This window comes from Chelonia mydas, chromosome 1 (genome assembly GCF_015237465.2).
Source record: "Chelonia mydas isolate rCheMyd1 chromosome 1, rCheMyd1.pri.v2, whole genome shotgun sequence".
Taxonomy (NCBI): Eukaryota; Metazoa; Chordata; order Testudines; family Cheloniidae; genus Chelonia; species Chelonia mydas.
Window position 1 is genome coordinate 97,728,483 of NC_057849.1, and position 21,289 is coordinate 97,749,771.

The following is a 21,289-nucleotide window of genomic DNA, read 5'->3' on the forward strand; positions in this document are numbered from 1 at the left end:
CACCAGCCAGCGCAGACACAGCACAGACCAAATGTCAGGTGGACTGTTCTGCCCTGGGGCCCGGAATTGCTGTCAGCAGGCCTGCATTCCAGAATTATGTTTGCTTTTTTTGCAGCAGTGTTACACTGTTGACTTATATTTAGCTTGTAATCCAGTATGACCCCGTGTTACACTGTTGACTCATTCAGCTTTTGATCCACTATAACTCCCTTTCTGCAGTACTCCCTCCTAGGCAGTCATTTGCCATTTTGTATGTGTGCAACTGATTGTTCCTTCCGAAGTGGAGTACTTTGCATTTGTCCTTCTTGAATTTCATCCTATTTACTTCAGACCATTTCTCCAGATCATTTTGAATTTGAATCCTATCCTCCAAAGCACTTCAATTTCCTCCCCCCACAGCTTGGTATCATCTGCAAACTTTATAAGTGTACTCTCTATGCCATTATCTAAATCATTGATGCTAAATCTTAATTTCTGTCTTCCTCTATCATTGGCCTTATCACTAGCTATTTTACTATAACCATATAACATCATTATACTTTTGTTTTCTGTAATTTATACATTACATACACAAAGTATTTGTATAATAATATTATCAAGTTACATGTACTGAACTTGGGCAGCAGCTAATTACTGTCCAGGACCCCGATCGTCCAGGGTGGCAGTGGAGCTTAACAGTTAAACGTTTAACTGGTAAAATTTAATAGTTTAAAGGTTTACTGTTTTTCAAAGTTATTTACATCCTTAGCCCATGCCCGACAGAAGTGGGACAAATGGTCTGCAAATAAGGGGGAATAAGTGTCGAATCTGAATGTTCCGTCACTGAGGGTGGTCTTAGTGCTGCCTCCATGAAGATGGACTTCAGCCTAGTGTCCCAATCTTTTTTGGTCCGGGGCTTGAAGTCCCTGAAGATCTTGCAGCATTCCTGAATGTGAGCTTCCCCCAGGCACTTATAGGAGCTGGAATGGGGGTCGTTCAGAGGCACAGCCTTGTTACAAGGAGGCGCAAGGCTTGAAACCCAGTGACCAAAGCATGCCCCAGCACTGGGGGAGGAGAAGAAACTAACTCTAACTACTAATAAAACTTAACTATGTAAACCAACTACATACAATAATAGAGAAATAAAGTCCACTGAGAGAAGTACTTGCAAAGCAAGGAAAGAGTAGTTCCAGGGACAGTCAAGGGCGGTAAGAAGGAACTGAGGGAGTGTGGGGTCAGTGGGGCCCTTTATACCGGTGCTACGAGCGTGCAACACCAGAGGGTGCAGAGCTGACCCGACGGACACCACTGAGGGAAAAATTTCAAGTAGCTATGCTCAGAGCAAGCAAACACATACATTGGAATGGACATCTACAATCACACGAAGAAGAATATGGTGTTACGCACTTTAAAGGATACTGATTGTATTATTTTTACTGTATTTACACGTTGACCGGATAAGATCTTCAGTGTCAGAACATAAAATCTGTAATGCTTTTCTCCTTTATATCTGACCACAGCCTCAATCCCCAAGTTATAAAATTAACTTCTTGGTAAAGGTGAATATCCACATAAGAGTTCAAACTAGACCAAGACAGAAATTCTTGCAATTTCTAGGGTCAGATATAGGCTTTAAATGAGAAAATGGAGACCTAAAACACTTACGGCTGGTCTACACTGGGAACTTATGTGGGTATTACTACATCTCTCAGGGGTGTGAAAAATCCACACTCGACATATGTAGCTATACCAACCTAACCCCTGGTGTAGACAGCGGTAGGTCAACAAAAGAATTTTTCGGTTGATCTCGTTACCGCCTTTCAGAGAGGTGGATTACATACACTGATGGGGGAAATGTTCCTGTCAGCATAGGTAGCGTCTACACTGAAGTGCTACAATAGTGCAGTAGCAGCACTGCAACTGTGCCCCTGAAGCAGTTTAAGTGTAGACATACCCTTAGATACGATTGATCTTCATTTTCTGAATAATTAAGTCAAAAGTAACCATGACAATATCTGAAATATGAACAACTAGGCAACTTTCCTTATGTCCCTCTAATTTTAAAAGTATGTTTTCATCATGCCTTAAGTAGTCAGTTCCTTTCCCCTCTTTGTTTATGCTTATTACTTTAAAAAATCTGGACCCTTCAAATTCACAAATTTCTTCAGGAAGACAGGAGAGGAAAATTTGATTGTCTGTAAAGAGAGCAGCATATCTTCTGACAAACAAACAGATTCCAGTTTTCTATTACAATATGTGGGCTGGTATGTTGGTGCAACAGCCCCTCCTCTGGCTAGGCAGAGCATTGCACCGGAGTTCACTCAGTCTGGCAGGGCTGTCGGTCAGTTCCTCCTGCCCAGGGGATCTGAAAATCCTCCTCCATTCTTAAGTTTCTCAGGTTGTTTGTGGGGGAACCCAGACCTGCCCATTCCAGTGGGTTCCAGCTCAGAGCCCTTAAACTAGAGAGGCAGAATCAGGACTCAACAACTCCAGCCGTGCCCTGAGCAACTTCCTACCTACTCTGGTTTCCGTAGGCTTTTCAGCCTGTTGGTCCAGCCACCCCTTCTCAAGGCGGTCTCTGAGCGGCTGGCAGGAGTTCCCTTATCCAGCCTGCTTGCTCCTCTGGCAGCACCCCTGCTTCCCAGCTCTTTTATTCTCCCAGCTGTTGTGAGGCTGACAATCAACAACTGGCCAGCAGTACCTGCATTAACCCCCTGGTTGCTGGGCCAGCATGGGGTATATATACACTACCCTGAGGGAATTATGTGCCAAAAATTAAAAATTCTGCACACAATATTTTAAAATTCTGCATATTTTATTTGTCAATAAATAAATGTGGCTCCAGCATGGCAGTGGGGAGCACAGGCCACTGGCTGCACTGAGGTGGGAGATCATCCTGAAGCCCCCACTTCCCCTAGTACAGGGACTTGGCAGTGAGGCTGCACCTGACCCTGACACAGTGCAAGGGCTGGGCCTGCCCCGGAAACACCCCGGGGCCCTGTCCCTCTCTGCCAGGTGCACCAGGTGTGGTAGGCAGGCTCAGCCCAGCAGGATCCAAGCGTGGAGGGGCTTAGTCACCCCCCTTCCCGCATTTCCCCCACCCCCGCTTATCCAGCCCCACCGCAGGAAGTCACTGTTCCACAGAAAATAGGAAGGCTCCCAGAACACAGACGGGGAGCACCACTGGCAAGAGGACCCAGGAGGCTGCGTTCAGCTGCAGAGTCAGCAGAGCCCAAGATGAGAGGCAGCCTCCGAGTTGGGCAGCTCTGCGTTTGTAGAAATGAGGAGGGAGGGGGCAGTGGCACATAACCCTGTGTGCCCCCTCCATGCCTCGCCTTTGTTTGGGGAGCAATCCCTCCCAAAACTGCACTCATGTTCCCCCCCACCCCGAGGCTTCCCTGCTGTTTTCTGCAGGGAAAAGCAAGATATACGGGGGGGGGGGGGTGTTTTCTGCTGCAGGCGAGCAGTCCTGCAGAATCCCCCCAGGAGTACAGTCACTGGCACGCACACACGCCCAGCCCCCCTTCCCCGTCTCTGAGGTTGCTCCAGGCACGTTGAAACAGACCCCCTGCCTGGGCAGAGGCGCGTGTCCCCCAACCAATTTTTTTTACATTTTTCTGTGCGGAGGGGGCACAGGAAAATGAGGGCCATATGAATTTGCGCCCCCACATCAGCATAGAATCCCCCTAGGAGTAATACCCGAGGACACAATGTATTACATGGTTTTCTCTTGAGACAGGTCTCCCATGGCCACTGTCCTAGTCATAGTACATAAGGCACCCAATGTGGATCCATAAAGAAAAGCAAGTCATTCCCTTCCATACCATTCCCTCTGTTGCTGCTTAGGTTCCATAGGTTATAGATGTACACAGAAAACATCACCAATTATTGAGGGGTATCAAAAGAGTCCGGTTTTATCTAGCAGTAAAACTAACATTTTATCCCTTGCTAGAGGAAGCTTCAATATGCTTGGATAATTCAACCCCAACATTTGGAGGCAAACCAATAACGTAACAGAAAAGGGTGTTCTATTCTTACCCACAACAACACTTTAAAGACATATGAGGAATAGCTGTAAAAGGCTGACCTTCGAACATATCTATTTTGGGAATACTACAAATCAATCAATTTTTACCAATTTCATAATATAATCTCTGTTTGTTAAAACAAAAAAAATTAAGCAATATGCCAGAACTGAATCAAAGAAAGCCACGGTTAAAAAAAAAAAAAAGTCCAGAGGCACTTAAAATAAATGGAACTAGCATTTAAGGATCTTGCTTATCATACAACGGAGAAACAAAATTAGACAAGTATAAAACGTATATCTCAAAGTACATCTCAAGTAGGATATGTCTATACTAAAGACCTTACAGTGGCACAGCTGTACCGCTGCAGCTGCACTGCTGTAAGGTCTCCCATGCTGGCATAATTAAACCACTCCCCAATGAGCAACAGTATCTATGTCAGCAGGAGAGCATAAGAAATAACGTTTGACATAATGCTGTCCACACTGTCATTTCTATCAGTGAAATTTATGTCGGTCAGGAGTGTGTTTTTACTGACAAAAGTGCTACTGTAGACATAGCTTATTTGTTTTAACCAGAATTGTTTATATTGGGCACACCAACCAACAGATCCCAATGAATCACAAAACCATGGCTTCTTACAAGCCTCACTGGTAGCAAACTGTCTGGTGCTAAAACACCTACAGCTTCCAGGACAGAAAATTGGTACAGTGAATTTAATGATATTGCAGCTGTGTACAGCACGTAAAAGAGAGGGGAAAGGCCAAACCTGCCCCCCGCAAAAAGAACACACCTGTTTGCATTGTTCTTTTCTCTCTCTGAGTCCTTTAAAAACATAACTAGTTGGGCTCTTCAGGGGACAGACTGTGTTTTTTGCATAACAAGATCCTGATCCTGCCTGTTTTGCCTCTGTTCTCTGTCACAAAAGACAGTTACCTTTTCCATAACTGGTGTTCTTCGAGATGTGTTCTTCATGTCTATTCCACAACAGGTGTGCGTGCTCGCCACGTGCACCAGTGCCAGAAGTTTTTCCCCTAGCAGTACCCATGGGGGGAGCGCCCTCTGCAACCCCTGGAATGACGCCTGCCTGGCGCAGTATAAGGGGAGCTCTGCGCTTCCCCGACCCTCAGTTCCTTCTTGCCAGACTACTCTGACAGAGGGGAAGGAGGGTGGGATGTGGAATAGACATGAGTAACACATCTCGAAGAACACCAGTTATGGAAAAGGTAACTGTCTTTTCTTCTTCGAGTGATTGCTCATGTGTATTCCACAATAGGTGATTCCAAGCTATATCGGTTGGAGGTGGGTAGGAGTTCACAAGTTCCCAGATGGAGGAGAGCCCTGCCAAACCCAGCATCATCCCTGGTTTGGCGGACGATTGCATTGTGCAAGGTGAACATGTGAACCGAAGACCACGTGGCGGCCCTACATATGTCCTGGATGGGGACGTGGGCCATGAAGGCATGGAGACATGGGGGACACCTGCCACCTCATAGCAGGAGCGGAATCATGAAGTGATCCAATTGGAAAGCTACTGAGTGGAAATCGGCTGGCCCCTCGCACGCTCAGCCGAGGCGATGAACAGTTGCAAGGACTTTCTGAACGGCTTGGTCCGCTCAAGGTAGAAAGCCAGAGTCCGCCGCATACTGAGCATGTGGAGATGGTGCTCCTCACTGGACGCGTGAGGCTTGGGGAATAGGACCGGGAGAAAAATGTCCTGACCCATGTGGTAGGCGGTGACCACCTTCAGGACGAATGTGTGGTGTGGGCGGAGCTGGACCGTGTCCTTATGAAAGACCGTGTATGGCGGCTCGGAGGTCAGGGCCCTGAGCTCCGAGCCGCCATGGCCAACGTGATTGCAACCAGGAAAGCCACCTTCCATGAGAAGTGAGACCAGGAGCACATGGCCAGTGGTTCAAACGGGGACCCCATGAGATGAGCCAACACCAGGTTTAGGTCCCACTGCAGGACCGGGGGTCTAGAATATGGAAAAAGATGGTCCAACCCCTTAAGGAACCGGCCAGTCATAGCATGGGAAAATACCATGTGCCCTTGCTCCGGAGGATGGAAGGCCGATATGGCTGCCAGGTGCACCTTGACTGACGAGGGCGCCAGGCCCTGGGCCCTCAGGTGGAAGAGGTAATCAAGGATAAGCTGGATTGGGGCCGCCACCGGGGAGACCTGATCCGCAGCCCATCTAGAGAACCAGGACCACTTCACCAAATAAGCACAGCAAGTGGAGGGCCGTCGACTTTCAAGGAGGATGTGCTGAACCTGTTCTGAGCACGTTCTTTCCTCTCCGCCTAACCACTGAGCAGGCACGCCATGAGGTGAAGCGCCACTAGGTTGGGATGGAGGAGGGGCCCTGGTCCTGTGAGAGCAGGTCTGGGCGGAGGGGCAACAGCCATGGTGGAGCTACCGCCAGGCCCATGAGGGCCCCGTACCAATGCTGCCTGGGCCAAGCCGGGGCAATCAGGAGGATTTGGGCCCTATCTGTCTTCAAATCTGTCCAGGACCTTGCTGATTAGAGGAAACGGGGGAAAGGCGTAGAGAAGCCGGCCTGACCAGGACAGGAAAAAGGCATCGGAGATAGGACCCCTCCCTAAGCCCCCCCCCCGGAGCAGAACCAGGGGCATCACCACTTCTGCCAATTCGCGAATAGGTCCACCTGGGGAGTTCCCCACCTTCGGAAGAGCCGGTGGGCCACTTCCGGGTGGAGGGACCACTCGTGTTGCGAGGAAAAGTCCCTGCTCAAGCGATCCAACCTCTCGTTCCGGGCGCCCAGAAGGTGGAAGGCCTTCAGGTGGATGTCATGGGCTATACAGAAGTCCCACAACCTGAGGGCTTTGTGGCAGAGGATCGGGCCCCGCCTTGCCTGTTGATATAGAACATCGAGGCCATGGTGTCCGTGAGGACCCTGACTACCTTGCCTTCCAGGTGCGAGTGGAAGGCCAGGCATGCCAGACGCACCGCCCTCAGCTCCCTGACGTTTATATGTAGGTTCAAGTCTTGAGCCGACCACAGGCCTTGGGTGTGAAAGTTCCCCACATGGGGCCCCCAACCCAGGTCTGACGCATCGGACACCAGCTCCAATGATGGGGCCCTGTCCCTAAAAAAGGAGGCATGTTGTTTGGGGCGGACCACCACCGAAGGGAGGTGATCACAGAGTCCAGCATGGTGAGGACCTTGTCCATCCTGTCCATGGCCTGGGAGAACTTTGAGGCCAACCAGAGCTGGAGGGGCCTCATCCTGAGTCTGGCGTAACGGACCACATATGTGCAAGCCGACATGTGGCCCAAGAGTTGCAGGCAAACCCTGGCTGTTGTCACCGGGAACCTTGTGACTGAGTCGATGAGACCTTTCAGAGTCTCGACTCTGTCTGGGAGGAGAGGCGCGCTGGCCGACACTGCATCCAGGAGTGCCCCGATAAACTCTATGCGTTGGACCGGGACGAATGTGGACTTGGTGTTCTTTACCAACAGGCCCAAGGCGGTGCACGTGGACAGGAGGAGTGCCACGTGATCCCTCACCTGCAACCGGGAGGTGCCCTTGACAAGCCAATCATCCAGATAGGGAAATATCTGGACCCCCGTCATCTGAGGTAGGCAGCTATCACCGACATGCATTTTGTAAACATCCTGGAGGCAGTGGACAGACCAAACTGGAGGACTGTGAATCGGTAATGATTCTGTCCCACCACAAAATGGAGGAAGCTCCTGTGCCCCTCGAATACGTAGATGTGGAAGTACACGTCCTGTAGATCAAGGGCAGCGTACCAGTCCCCTGGATCCAGGGAGGAGATGATGGAGGCCAGGGAGACCATGCGGAACTTGAGTTTCACCATGTACCGGTTCAGACCTCGCAGGTCCAGGATGGACCTGAGCCCCGCTTTGGCCTTCGGGATAAGGCAATAACAGGTGTAATACCCCTTGCCTATGAACTCCTCGGGCACCACTTCTATCGTTCCTAGTCCTAGGAGCCACCCCATCTTCTGCTCAAGCAGCGTTTCATGTGAGGGGTCCCCCAAGAGGGACGGGGGTGGTTGGGTGGGGAGGAAGTAAACTGGAGGGTGTGACTCCAGGAGATGGTGTTGAGGACCCATCGGTCCGAGGTTCACCGCGACCATTCTGGGAGGAAAGCACACAACCGGTTGGAGAAGGGGAGCTTTATTGGGGGTGGATCCCTGGTGAGGACTGGCAGGGTGCCCCCAAGCGTCCCGTCAAAAATGCCTTTTCTCCGCCTGCTTGCCCTTGGAGGACCCAGGCTGCAGGGTAGGCCGAGACTGCCTCTGAGGGCGTCTCTTATAGTCTCGCTGCTTCTTATGGACGGTCTCATACTTCGGGAGGGCGGCCTGGGCAGGAGTCTGCTGCGGCTTGAACTTAGGTTTTGCCAGAGCCAGGACAGAGGCCCAGAGTCTGGAGGGTCGTGCAGGAGTCTTTCATGCCATGCAGTCTTGTATCCGTTTCCTCCGCAAACATAGCCTTCCCGTCAAACCGGAGATCCTGCATGGAAAATTGCGCCCCGCTGGACAGCCCAGAGAGCAGGAGCCATGACGCCCGTCTCAGGGACACCGCAGAGGCCACTGATTGTGTGGCCGTGCCCACAGCATCTGAGGCTGCCTGCAGGGATGCCCTAGCGGCCGCTACCCCTTCCTCCACTAGCGCCCTGAACTCCTTCCTATTGCACTCCTGGAGAGAGTCCTCAAACTTGGGCAGGGGGCCCCACAGACTGAATTCATACCGGCCCAGAAGAGCCTGATGGTTTGCCACTCGTAACTGGAAGCTCGAAGACTAATAAATTTTCCTTCTGAAAGAGTCCAGTCTCCAAGAGTCTTTGTCCTTTGGGGTCGGGGCTGGTTGACCTTGCTGTTCCCTGTAGTTGACCGACTCGACCACCAGGGAGTTGGGCACCGCGTGGGTCTACAGGTACTCATGCCCTCTAGTGAGTACAAAGTACTTTTGTTCCACCTTTTTAGAGATGGGGGCCAAAGAGGGTGGTGTTTTCCACAGGGCATTTGAAATCTTAGCCACCCCTACATGGAGAGGCAGGGCCACCATACCCGGTGCCGATGAGGACAACACGTTAAACAGGGAGTCTGAGGGCTCCTCCATCTCCTCTGCTTGGAGGTGGAGGCTTACTGCCACCCTCTTTAAGAGTTCTTGGTGGGCCCTGAAGTCCTCCTGCGGGGCGGAGCCGCAATCGCCTCCTCTGGGCGGGGCAAGGAGGCCGGTGCAGTGCTCTGGGTGTCGGCCAGCACCGGAGGGTCCACCACCTGGTCCGACTCTGGGCACGGTGCTGAGGATGTACATCCCACCGACTCCTTTCTCGGGGGTCTGGAGAGCGAGGCTGATGGTGTTTCCGACGCTCCGGCCACCGAGCAAGCTTCCACTGGGGGCTGCGCCGGAGGCCACGGCGCCCACTGATACCATTGGACTGGCCACGATGCTCAGTGCCACTGTACCTGCTGTGGCACTGGTGGGGCCAGCTGTTCGGGTTGGCTGGCCTGGCCCATTGAAGAACAGCTACGAATGGAGACCGGGTTGGCATAAAATCTGCTGCTATCTCTGGACTGGGAGGAGTGGCGGTGCCAGGATCTATGATGGCCACGGGACCGCGATCTTGACGAGGAGGACCGATACAGACAGTAACAGATGCTCTGCAAATGTCCTCAACGGGCGGACCTGCGACAGCGATCGATGCCCGGGGCATCGATGGTGGAGACTTGGAGCGGGAGTCCAAGCTGGAATGGCGTTGATGACCGTGCTGTGACCGACTGCAATACCCTCTCCGAGACAAGGACCGTTGGAGACGCCCGCTGTGGTCCCGTCGATATTCGGTCCTTGAGGACGAGCGGTGCCGAGAGTCCTGGCCTGACAGAACCCAGCCAGACAGTCTGGTTGGTGTCGAGGGCGATGCACATGGACTCTGCCCCGAGCGGTCGCTGGGTGGTGAACGGCATCGGGAACGTTCCCTCGACTGAGACCGGGCTGGACGCAACTGCGGAGATCCCAACAGCGGCTTGCCTCCGGAGCGTGGGGCTGACATTGGCGGCGCTCCGGGCACCGGCATGGACGTAACATCCTGGGCCGGCTGGAGGGCTTCAGGCGTAGATGGCATCTGGACATCCAGAGAGGCCTGTTCCGAAGGGGCTGGGCTACTCCGCTCAACGTGAGTTGGAGGCCTGGGGCCTGGTGGGGATCGAGGACTGCCCGACATTGGCCTATCCTCTGTCCCAGACTTCCCTCAGTGCCGCTGAGAAGAGGGAGTCTTCCTGGCCCTCTTGGTGTAACCCATGGATGGGGAGCGGTGCCGACTGGTCGATGGCACTGGAGAGTCGCCGCGTACCGACGCCGCGGTGCCAGGTACTGGTTTGGAGTGGTGTGACAGAGTCAGGGTCAGCGCCGACTCCGTCAGGATGGCCCGGAGCCTGATGTCCCTTTCTCTTTTGGTCTGAGGCTTAAACGACTTGCAAATCTTGCACCTTTCGCTGATATGGGTTTCTCCCGAACAGTGCAAACAGTCTGTGTGCGGGTCACTTCTTGGCATAGAATGCCTAGAAGAGCCGCATGACTTAAACCCCGGGGAGCGGGGCATGCCCCGGCCTGGGCTCACTGACTAACTAAACAGCTAACTAGCTACAGGTACCAACACTGAATGAACTAACAGTTCTGGGGACGAGCTACAACAAAGCTGGAGCAGAGCAGTTCCGATGCACCTTCACTGGCGGCAAGAAGGAACTGAGGGTGGGGGAGGCGCGCAGCTCCCCTTATACCGCGCCAGGAAGGCACTTCCCCCTACGGGTACTGCTAGGGGAAAAACTTCCAGCACCAGTGCACATGGCGAGCACGCACACCTATTGTGGAATACCCATGAGCAATCACTCAAAGAAGAATATACACATGCAACAATATAATAAGGAATGGTGATGTGTACAGGTGAGTCTAGTGGCCAAAAGACTGTTTAGACTGATATAATTGCTATGATAATTTTCTGGCTCTGTATGATACTTTTCTGTCTGATGTGCTATGTTCTGCTATGTGTCATCTTTCCCTCTTTTCTTATGGTTTGTCTCTCTTTTTCTCAGAGTTTTCTTACAACAAAGCAACGAGCAAAAGTAAAACATTACTCTCTCTCACGTACCTACTTCTATATTTTTTCTTATTGTGGCGGAGTGCCAGCTCTGCCACAGTTAAGGACAAGACCAGCTTTCTGTGTAAAGCTTGACTGTTTTAAGTGCTATAAAATCCACATGGTTACTTGGATTGCCTTCAAATTTGGTGTGCCTCATGACTGTGTGGGGTTCAGTTACTGATCCAAATGTGGAGCCATTTGATCAAGAGATTTCCAAGATGCAGCCCCTGGACAAAAACAGCTTTTCTAAAGGTTGAAATATTTTTGCAACTTTTTTTGTGCACAGATAGAGGTCAAACTATGGCTCAGATCATTGCATCAGAGTCTCAAATGCTCGAGAGGTACCCCAACAGAGTGCATGCCACCTACTAGCCCTATGGAGGAAATCAAATTACAAGGTTATTAGCCAAAGAGTTTGGTTTTCCTGTTAGGCGGGCACTGAGCAGTTTTAAGGCTCACATGCTAAATGGATTACACGGTGCATGTGCAGAGATAGCGGTTAATGGGGTTGAAAGCTAGCTATGACTCTCAGGACCTGAATAGCTCAAGGGGGAATGTTACAGTCATTGAACCTGAGCAACATACAGGCGAGGCAGAAATCTGAACTTTAAAAAAGGAGACATGTTGCTCAAATCTGCTTCTGTCAAAGGGTGTTTCCTCTTTGGGGGAAATATAATCTGAGTACAGCAGAATATTCAGTAGCCAATGAAACTATTTTAAAAACAAAATAATTTATATATGTACATTCGCACTGGGATGAGAGGGTGATTAACGGTGGAACAACAGGTGACAATAGGGGGAGAAGGGTTTGGGGTGCAGCAAGGGGAGAGGTGATTATGAGTAGGGAGGGGTTAGGAGTGGGAGGGGGTCAGGTGATGGCAATGGGTGGGAGCTTGGTGAAGCAGGAGGAGAGGGTGGATACTGGGAAAGGGGACATGGGGGTGAGTGACAGGAGGTGAATAGGGGCAGGGGCTCCTGTCATCCCCACATTGTCCCCTCCTGTGTCCCAGAATTTTGTTGGGAGGTGGGGTGCTGCCCATCTACTGTGGTCTGACCCCCCAGTAATCCCCCTATCTCCCTCTTGTGTGAAAGGTTCTGTGGTGTCCCTTGCCCTTCTGGGGTTACCTGAGCCCCTCTCCCTATTCTACCATGTGAGCTGGGACTTGGGGGTACTTGCCCTTTCCCTGTCCCTCACGTGAACCAGGATCTGGAAAAGCCCTTCCCACTGGGTGGAGAGATGAGAATATGCATCCTGGGATCATGAGCCAAAAACATGTTTCTGACACGGGGGTAAGGAGTTGAGAATGGACATGCTTGATGGATCTCACAGACTATTCAGCACCGGACAGGGAGGGGGAACAACTACTGACATGAATAGAGGAGTTGACACATCTCAGAGCTATTGTTCTGAGATGTATTAATCTCCATGGGGTATTCTCATTCAGCTGAGACCATCACATTCACACTTCTCAAAATCTCCTCTACTTGCAGGGATTATCTTTTGCTGCAGACCCCCATGTAGCTAAGCATTTGATGATGATTAATTTCATAAATAGTATAGCAGAGCTCTGTTGAAGTTAAGACTGAGAAGATGTCTTCTGTTTAAAGAACGATTCTTCTAAGTGTTCTACCATCCAAATGTGTACCTGGATTGTCTTGACAGTTACTGTGTCACTATGGGGCCATGGGGTATGGGTAAGTTATTAAAATTTAGCGTAATTTGAGTAAGAGGTACCTGAGATACCGCCCCCGTGCCTTCTTTCCAAAACAAAAGCTTTTCTTCAAAGTTCACAGATTCTACCTTTTTGTATGTATTTTGTATGTGTGCATGCGTGCACACGTGTGTTGTGCATCTGGCTTATAAAATATAAATTGCTTAATTGGACTGGAAGGGGAGGGTGAGCTGTGTGGCTGGGAGAGTACATGTTGTGGGGAATAGTGGGGAAGGGAGGGAGGCATAACAGTCACCAATCACAAGCTTAAATTTACTGTAACCACCATGTAATACAACTGTCAAGCTCTCGGGACCCAGACCATGTCTAAGATTTCTCTCAGCAGCTTATTAGCAACTACACACTTCAAACATTTCAAAGCACATCCATTATCCCCATTCTACTGCAACAAAGTGTACAGGGGAGAGGACTCATACAGCAGTATGAGGACTCACACATACATTATCCCCATTCTACTGCAACAAAGTGTACTTGGGACTCATACAGCAAATGTGTGACCTAGCAGGTAGAACAGTGGACTGGGACTTAGAAAACCTGGTTTCTGTTCCCAGCTCTGCCACTAGCCTGCTAGAGGACTTTGGCCAAGTCACTTCACCTCTTTGTGCCTCACTATCTCCATGTGTACAAAGGGAATAATGACGTTTCTCTCCTTGAGATCTACTGATGAAAAGCACTTTGTAAGAACTAGGTATTATTAACATTATTTGCTCATAAGAGTGTCTGAAGTGCACATCTATAGGACAACTAAAAACTACCAACAGCATTTTTCTCTTTTTGTTCACAAAACCAGAAAATTAAATGGTAAAAATACTTAGTTAATCCACAGTTAAGTTTGCCTGGCGATAACTTGTGCCCTTCCAGAACACAGAGTTCAGAAAAACTCAAACTTGTGAAAACTAGGAAATACAGAGTTAAGGTATGCATCCACAGAACGCTAACTCTGCCCTCTTTGAGTGATGCCCCAATACACCTATTACACACACACACACACACACACACACACTCTCTGCCTTTGCCCTGTACAAGAACAAGAGGCACTTACACTTCTACAGTTAAGCCTACTCCACAGAAAGAATACATCTGCTAAATTTTACAAGTCCCTTCAGTCCCTTTTACAACACCTTTACCCTTATGTACACAATGACATCTAAGACTATACTTTCACTTATACCTCATTAGTGTGGTCTGAATTTCATCTCCCACCTAATTTCTACACAATGCAATGCTGAAATGAAGCATACTAGATCTCTCACAGTAGCATGCACCTTTCCTTTGATCACACACACACAGGGGTCAAGGAGAGGGCCTAACACACATCCCCAGAGAAACACGGTCCCCTCAATTGTCTCGTATCACAATTACAACTCTTCCAAGCTGCTCTATCTTATTTCTCTACCATTCACTACAACTACACCTAACACAGTGAATACAGCTGGAGTGTATGCAAATAATCATCAGTGGCTCTTACCTGCTTCAGGGAGGCAGAGTTAAGGTTGCACAGATGTGTACCTTTAACACTATTTCCTGGTTTTAACAAGTTTGAGTTTTGCTGAACTCAGTGTTCTGGAAGTGCACAAACTATTGCCAGGCAACCTTAACTCTGGGTTAACAAAGTTTTAAGTCATTTAATTTAACTCTAGTTAGTGTTCTTATATACAGCAAAAACATGTAATAAAAACTGATGAAGGGGGAGGCTGTGCTATAAAAGGCTCTTAATGGTCTAAATATAAGTCTACATACCTTTATTTTAGTGTTTTCTATCAAATGCTGAGCCATTGATTTTATCAGAACTTCAAAGAAAAACCACGAATACTGAAAAGAAAACGAAATTATTGCATTATATAAAACTGCAAAACTAGTCTAAAATTTCCAAAACTAAATTAGTCTTTTTGCAGCCAATGACAACCTGGATACAATTAACTATTTACAGCATCTGCTAGGAAAGAGATGACATATTGTTTCTTAACAGTTCAGTTCTGAGGATTAGGCTCTACTTTATTAGAAACAAGAAGGAAAAAGGAAAAGTTTTTTGACAAATACCTTAAGCAGCTTGTTGCTTGTAAGAAAGTCAGCAGATGGTTTAAGAATTGTTGTCATGGATTTGGTCAGTTCTTCATGTACAGTCTTATAATCAGAAGCAATATAAGGCTCAGCTTTATAAGCATACTTGCCGGAAAAAAGAAACAGAATGTAACATGTGGAATTTAAATAAATGCAACTATTTTTAATGTGATTAGTTTTAAAGAAGCAAACAAATTGCTTTATTTTGTATACCTTGACATATGACCTCAAGTAGCTATCCAATCCTTCTTCGTGGCACTGTGCAACAATATGGATAATAACCCTAAAAAAAGATAGAAATGAACAATAAACATAAAACTGCAGAAAAAAATTATGTTCTGCTGTAACAAAAATGTTTACTTTGATTACAGATCAGTTCATTTCTGCAACTTACTACCACATGGAGAAATCTCACATGGGCACAAACCATTAATCATTTAAACACACTGGACCACTTAAATTCTTTACCTTGTCACATTGACTGTAACTTCCTCTTGAGTAGTTCTAGTGAGAACTCTAAACAATTGGTTTAGAATTGTAGGCAGGAAAGCTATCATCACATGGCTCTCCATAGCATGAAGACTCTAAGAGAAAGAAATAGAGTAGTAATATTACTTCCTTGTAGTCAAGCCATTTAACATTATTTTCAAAACTCCTCTACAATCTACTTGGAGAACTACGTTCTTAGAAAAAGAACTTTCCCCTTCAAAGAAAGGGGGAAAAGGAGGATCTGGGAAATAAGGCTTTTTGAAAATCTAAATACACTATATTCACCCTCTTGTCCACATGCTTGTTGACCCCCTCAAAGAATTCCAATGTTGACGATTCCCCAACAAATTATGTTCATCTATGCAACTGACAATTTTGATCTTTACTATAGTTCAACCAGCTTGCCTGGTACTGAAGTCAGATTTACCGACCTGTAATTGTTGGAGTCACCTCTGGAGCCCTTTTTAAAACTTGGCGTCACATTAACTACCCTCCAGCCATTTGGTACAGAAACTGATTTAAATGATAGGTTACAGACTAGTTAGTAGTCCTGCAATTTCACATTGGAGTTCCTTCAGAATTCTCGAGTGAATACCATCTGGTCCTGGTGCCTTATTACTGTTTAGTTTATCAATTTGTTTCAAAACCTCCTCTAATGACACCTCAATCTGGAACAGTTCCTCAGATTTGTCATCTAAAAATAATGGCTCAGGTTTGGGAATCTCCCTCACATCCTCCATCGTGAAGACCGATGTAAAGAATTCATTTAGTTTCTCCGCCATGGTCTTATCCTTGAGTGCTCCTTTGGCATCTCGACTGTCCAGTGGCCCCACTGGTTATTTAGCAGGCTTCCTGCTTCTGATACATTTAAACATTTTTTTGCTATTACTTTTTGAGTCTTTGGCTAGCTGTTCTTCAAATCCTTCTTTGGCCTTCCTAACTATATTTTGATACTTCATTTGCCAGAGTTTGTGTTCCTTTCTGTTTTTCTCACTAGGATTTAACTTCCACTTTTTAAAGGGTGCCTTTTTGCCTCTCACTGCTTCTTTTACTTTGTTGTTTAGCTATGGTGGCTCTTTTTTGGTTCTGTTACTATGTTTTTTAATTTGGGGTACACATTTAAGTTGAGCCTCTATTATGGTGTCTTTAAAAAGTTTTCATGCAGCTTTGCAAGGATTTTACTTTTGGTGCTGTACCTTTTAATTTCTGTTTAACTAACCTCCTCATTTTTGTGTTGTTCCCCTTTCTGAAATTAAATGCTACAGTGTTGGGCCACTGTGTCTTTTCCCTGCTACAGGGATGTTAAATTTAATTATATTATGGTCACTATTACCAAGCGGTTCAGCTATATTCACCTCTTGGATCTGATCTTGTGCTCTACTTAGGAGTAAATCAAGAACTGCCTCTCCTCTTGTGGGTTCCAGGACTAGCTGCTCCAAGAAGCAGTCATTTAAGGTGTCAAGAAATTTTATCTCTGCATCCCGTCCTGAGGTGGTATGTACCTCAATCTGGGGATAGTTGAAATCCCCCATTATTATTGAGTTTTTTATTTTAATAGTCTCTAATCTCCTTGAGCATTTCACAGTTACTATCACCATCCTGGTCAGATGGTCGGTAATATCTCCCTGCTGCTATATTTTTACTATTCAAGCATGGAATTACTATCCATAGAGATTCTATGGTACAGTTTGGTTCATTTAAGATTTTTACTTCATTTGATTCTATTCTTTCTTTCATATATAGTGCAATTCCCCCACCAGCACGACCTGTTCTGTCCTTCCGATATATTTTGTACCCCGGTCTTATTGTGTCCCGTTGATTATTCTCATTCCACCAAGTTTCTGTGATGCCTAATATATCAGTATCCTCATTTAATACAAGGCACTCTAGTTCACGCATCTTATTATTTAGACTTCTAGCATTGGTATATAAGCACTTTAAAAGCATGTCACTTTTTAGCTGTTTCCCATTACATGATGTAATTGAATAAGACTTTTTTTCATTTGACTGTTTCTCATCAGATACCACCTGTATTTCATCTTCCATACTGAAAACTGACGATTTATTCTGAAAATTAAAACTGACGATTCTCCTCCTTACTAGGACATAGAGCAGGGATTGGCAACCTTTGGCATGCGGTGCATCAGGGTAAGCTGTTGGGGGGCCACAAGACATTGTGTTTACATTGACCACCTGCAGGCATGGCCCCCCGCAGCTCCCAGTGGCCTCAGTTTGCCGTTCCTGGACAATGGGAGCTGTGGGACGCCGCGGGCTGCGGGGTCGTGCTGGCCGCCACTTCCCACAGCTCCCATTGGCCAGGAACGGTGAACCGCGTGGGGCCGTGCCTGTGGACAGTCAATATTAGCAAAATCTCTCGTGGCCCACCAGCCGATTACCTTGTATAGACTCCCCCTTTCCCAATTTCTAATAAATCTAAACCCCTCCCCCATATACCATCGTCTCATCCATGCGAGACCCCGCAGTTCAGCCTAACTGGCCCTGTGCGTGGAACTGGAAGGATTTTAGGGAATGATACCATGAAGGTCCTGAACTTCAATCTCTTACCTAGCAGCCTACATTTGACCTCCAGGACCTCTCTCCTCTCCTTCCCTATGTCATTGGTACCTACATGTACCACGACCACCAGCTCCTCTCCTGCACTACACGTAAGTCTATCTAGATGTCTGGAGAGATCTGCAACCTCCGCACCAGGCAGGCAAGTCACCATGCGGTTCTCCCGGTCATCGTAAACCCAGCTATCTATGTTTCTAATGACTGAATCGCTCACAACTATTACCTGTCTCTTCCTAATAAGTTCTCTCCCCCGGAGAGGTATCCTCAGTGCAAGAGGATACCACATCATCATCTGGAAGCAGGGTCCCAACTATGGGATCGTTTCCCTCTGCTCCGGGTGGGTGTTCTCCTCACCTGAAGCTTTCATCCTCCTCAGCAGCACAGAGGCTGTCAGACTGGGGATGGGACCGTTCTACTGTGTCCCAGAAAGTCTCATCTATGTACCTCTGTCTCCCTTAGCTCCTCCAGTTCAGCCACCCTGGTTTCAAAAGCCCGTACTCGGTCTCTGAAGGCCAGGAGCTCCTTGTACTGAATGCACACATATGCCACCTGCCCATAGGGCAGGTAATCATGCATGTTGCATTGGGTGCAATAAACTATGATAAAGTGCACTAGGGAACCTTTAGTGCACACCAGCAGGGTCTGCATGGACCAGTCAATGCAGTGATACTCAGACCTCAGTGGTTCAGGAGCCAAATTAGCAATCAGCATTACCCAAAAGAGCCACAGTAGTGTGAGTTCATTGTTTCATTTACTATAGTGCTATATATTCATATTTAAATAGTATGACAAGAAAAATCTATATAATTTTCACATCAAAATGACTGACCAAGTATTATTATTTTATCAACTACAATTGGTTAATAACATGGTAAAAGCATCCTGATAGGGTAATAACTTAGACTGATTAGTAATTACATCACACCGAGTTTTAATAACATGTGCTGCAAAGAACCACAGGAGACACATTAAAGAGCCTCTTGCGGCTTAAGAGGCACAGTCTGAGTATCACTGAGTTAATGCATACACGTTACTGGGATTCAGAAATCACATCCCTGTAGTACGCATTACTGCTCCACGTAGACAAACCTTTAGATACAAGAAACTCTGGTTCCCCCCCAGTGTTTACTGGATAAACATCCATTTCATTTATTTTGTATCGGGAGGTTTTATTGGTGGTTATTGATTAAAACTGAAAATTGGAAGCTCTCTATATTAAATATAATAATACTGCTGTGTATTTATTTGGCACTTGACATTTGATGATTTCAAAATAATGTCAGGAAAGAAGGATGGTTTTGTGGTTAATGCACTACACTGGGACACAAAAGAGCTGGCTTCAATTCTCAGCTTTTCCAGACTTTCTGCTTGACCTTGGGCAAGTCACATCATCTCTGTGTCTCAGCTCCATATTTAAAACGAAGATAATACTGTGTACTTTCTTCCAGCCTTTCTATGCCTTGCTTATTTAGACTGTAAATTCTTTAAAACAGGGATAATGTCTTACTGCGTGTATGCACAGTGCCCAGGCACAATGAAGACCTAATCTCAGTTGCAGCTTTGAGACAGTAAAGTAATAGATGATAAATACCTTACAAACATCCATTAATTTAGCCTTACTACATTCCTGTGATGCAGACAGTCATCCTCTGTGAGGCACAAGGAGATTAAGTTTCAGAATGGTGGTCGTGTTAGTCCGTATCAGCAAAAAGAACGAGGAGTACTTGTGGCACCTTAAAGACTAACACATTTATTTGAGCATAAGCTTTCGTGGGCTAAAACCTACCTCATCGGATGCATGCAGTGGAAAATACAGTAGGAAGATATATACACCCCCACACACACAGAAGATGAAAAAATAGGTGTTGCCATACACACTATAATGAGAGCGATCAATTAAGGTGAATACCTTATAATTGATCACTCTCATTATAGTGTGTATGGCAACACCCATCTTTTCATGTTCTGTGTGTGTGGGGGTGTGTATATATTTTCCTACTGTATTTTCCACTGCATACATCCGATGAGGTATGTTTTAGCCCACGAAAGCTTATGCTCAAATAAATTTGTTAGTCTCTAAGGTGCCACAAGTACTCCTCATTCTTTTTAAGGAGATTAAGGTGACTTGTACAAGTCACACAGAAAATTGATGGAAAACCCAGGAATAGTACTAGGTCTCTGGACTCCAAGTCCTGTGCCTTAACCACAATATTATTTTTCTGGTTTCCAAAGGCAACATGTTGAAGCTGATGTTTTGTTAACCTTAATGTAGTCACATTGGCCAAGATGCAGATACATAAAGTTTGGTCCCTAAATCCATATTTCAGCCTCTTAAAAAGTGGCTTGATTTTCTGAGGGGCTAACTACCCACAATTAAGTCAACAAGAGCTGCATGTACTTACGAAAATAAATAGATTTAGGTGCTTGGCCTTCAGCAGCTATTTTAAAATTCTGGCCAATTTGGCTAAATTAACATTCCTGTGGGAACCTTACTTTTTTGTTCAAGCTATATCAATCTTGAGAGAAGGTGGTTGAGGTGACTGGGGGCTAAACCTAGCCAAACTCCATCATTATTACATCCTGATTTGCAGCCCCACCCTCAATTGATATGACCAGTCCTTTCCCCCTCTCCCCCACTTCCCAATTTTATTAAATCTGTTACATCACTGCTGTTTTGTACCTTAAGATACTTTACAAGATCAGTTCCTAAGGCCTGGGCTCCAGACTCCGTTTTCTGACAGTACTCAAAAAAATTGTGTAAGTGCTGGTCCTACCAAAAACAAGAGAACCAAAGTTAATCAGCAATAACTGAAGTTTAATTCCATAATCAAAAGAGGAACAAAGCAATGCACTTCCAAATGCCAATATAAAATAGGTGTATAACAAACAGCCAAAAACTTCAACCGCATTAAATGGATCCATTACTGAAAAATCATTTCACAAAAATAGCATGTATATTTCCTTAAAAATAATTGACATGGAGAAAAATGTTACTACAATTGCCCTGATTAACAGTAATAAGCATGTATTGTCTAAGTCCTGTATTTGATTCTATCAGTACAGAACCCAAAATACTAATCCAAAATATAGTAATCTGCAGATACAACTATATGTGAAGACAGCCACATCCAGCAGTGCAAAACTAACTACAGTTTTGTTTTTAAATTTTAAGTAAATGTTTTTAGTACTTGTCAAAGATGCCAAGTGAGTAGCTGAGACTAAAATCATATTTATCTTCAGATCAATACAGTAAAGGTATTGTCCATGCAGCTTTCTCACACTGACACGCTTTAAATC

At 46.6% G+C, this 21,289-nt stretch overlaps 1 protein-coding gene across 22 annotated transcripts in view; it reads right to left on the reverse strand.

The window, feature by feature from the left end:
* DOCK9 (dedicator of cytokinesis 9) overlaps positions 1-21,289 on the reverse strand; it is a 322,440-nt gene that overhangs the window by 118,373 nt on the left and 182,778 nt on the right. For all 22 annotated transcript variants that reach the window (XM_037896327.2, XM_037896254.2, XM_037896349.2 and 19 more), the window contains exons 23-27: positions 20,673-20,762; positions 15,398-15,513; positions 15,143-15,212; positions 14,909-15,034; positions 14,609-14,680 (exon numbers count right to left, since the gene is read on the reverse strand). In XM_037896327.2, the coding sequence (XP_037752255.1) occupies positions 14,609-14,680; positions 14,909-15,034; positions 15,143-15,212; positions 15,398-15,513; positions 20,673-20,762 (474 nt within the window). The remainder of the gene's footprint in view (positions 1-14,608; positions 14,681-14,908; positions 15,035-15,142; positions 15,213-15,397; positions 15,514-20,672; positions 20,763-21,289) is intronic.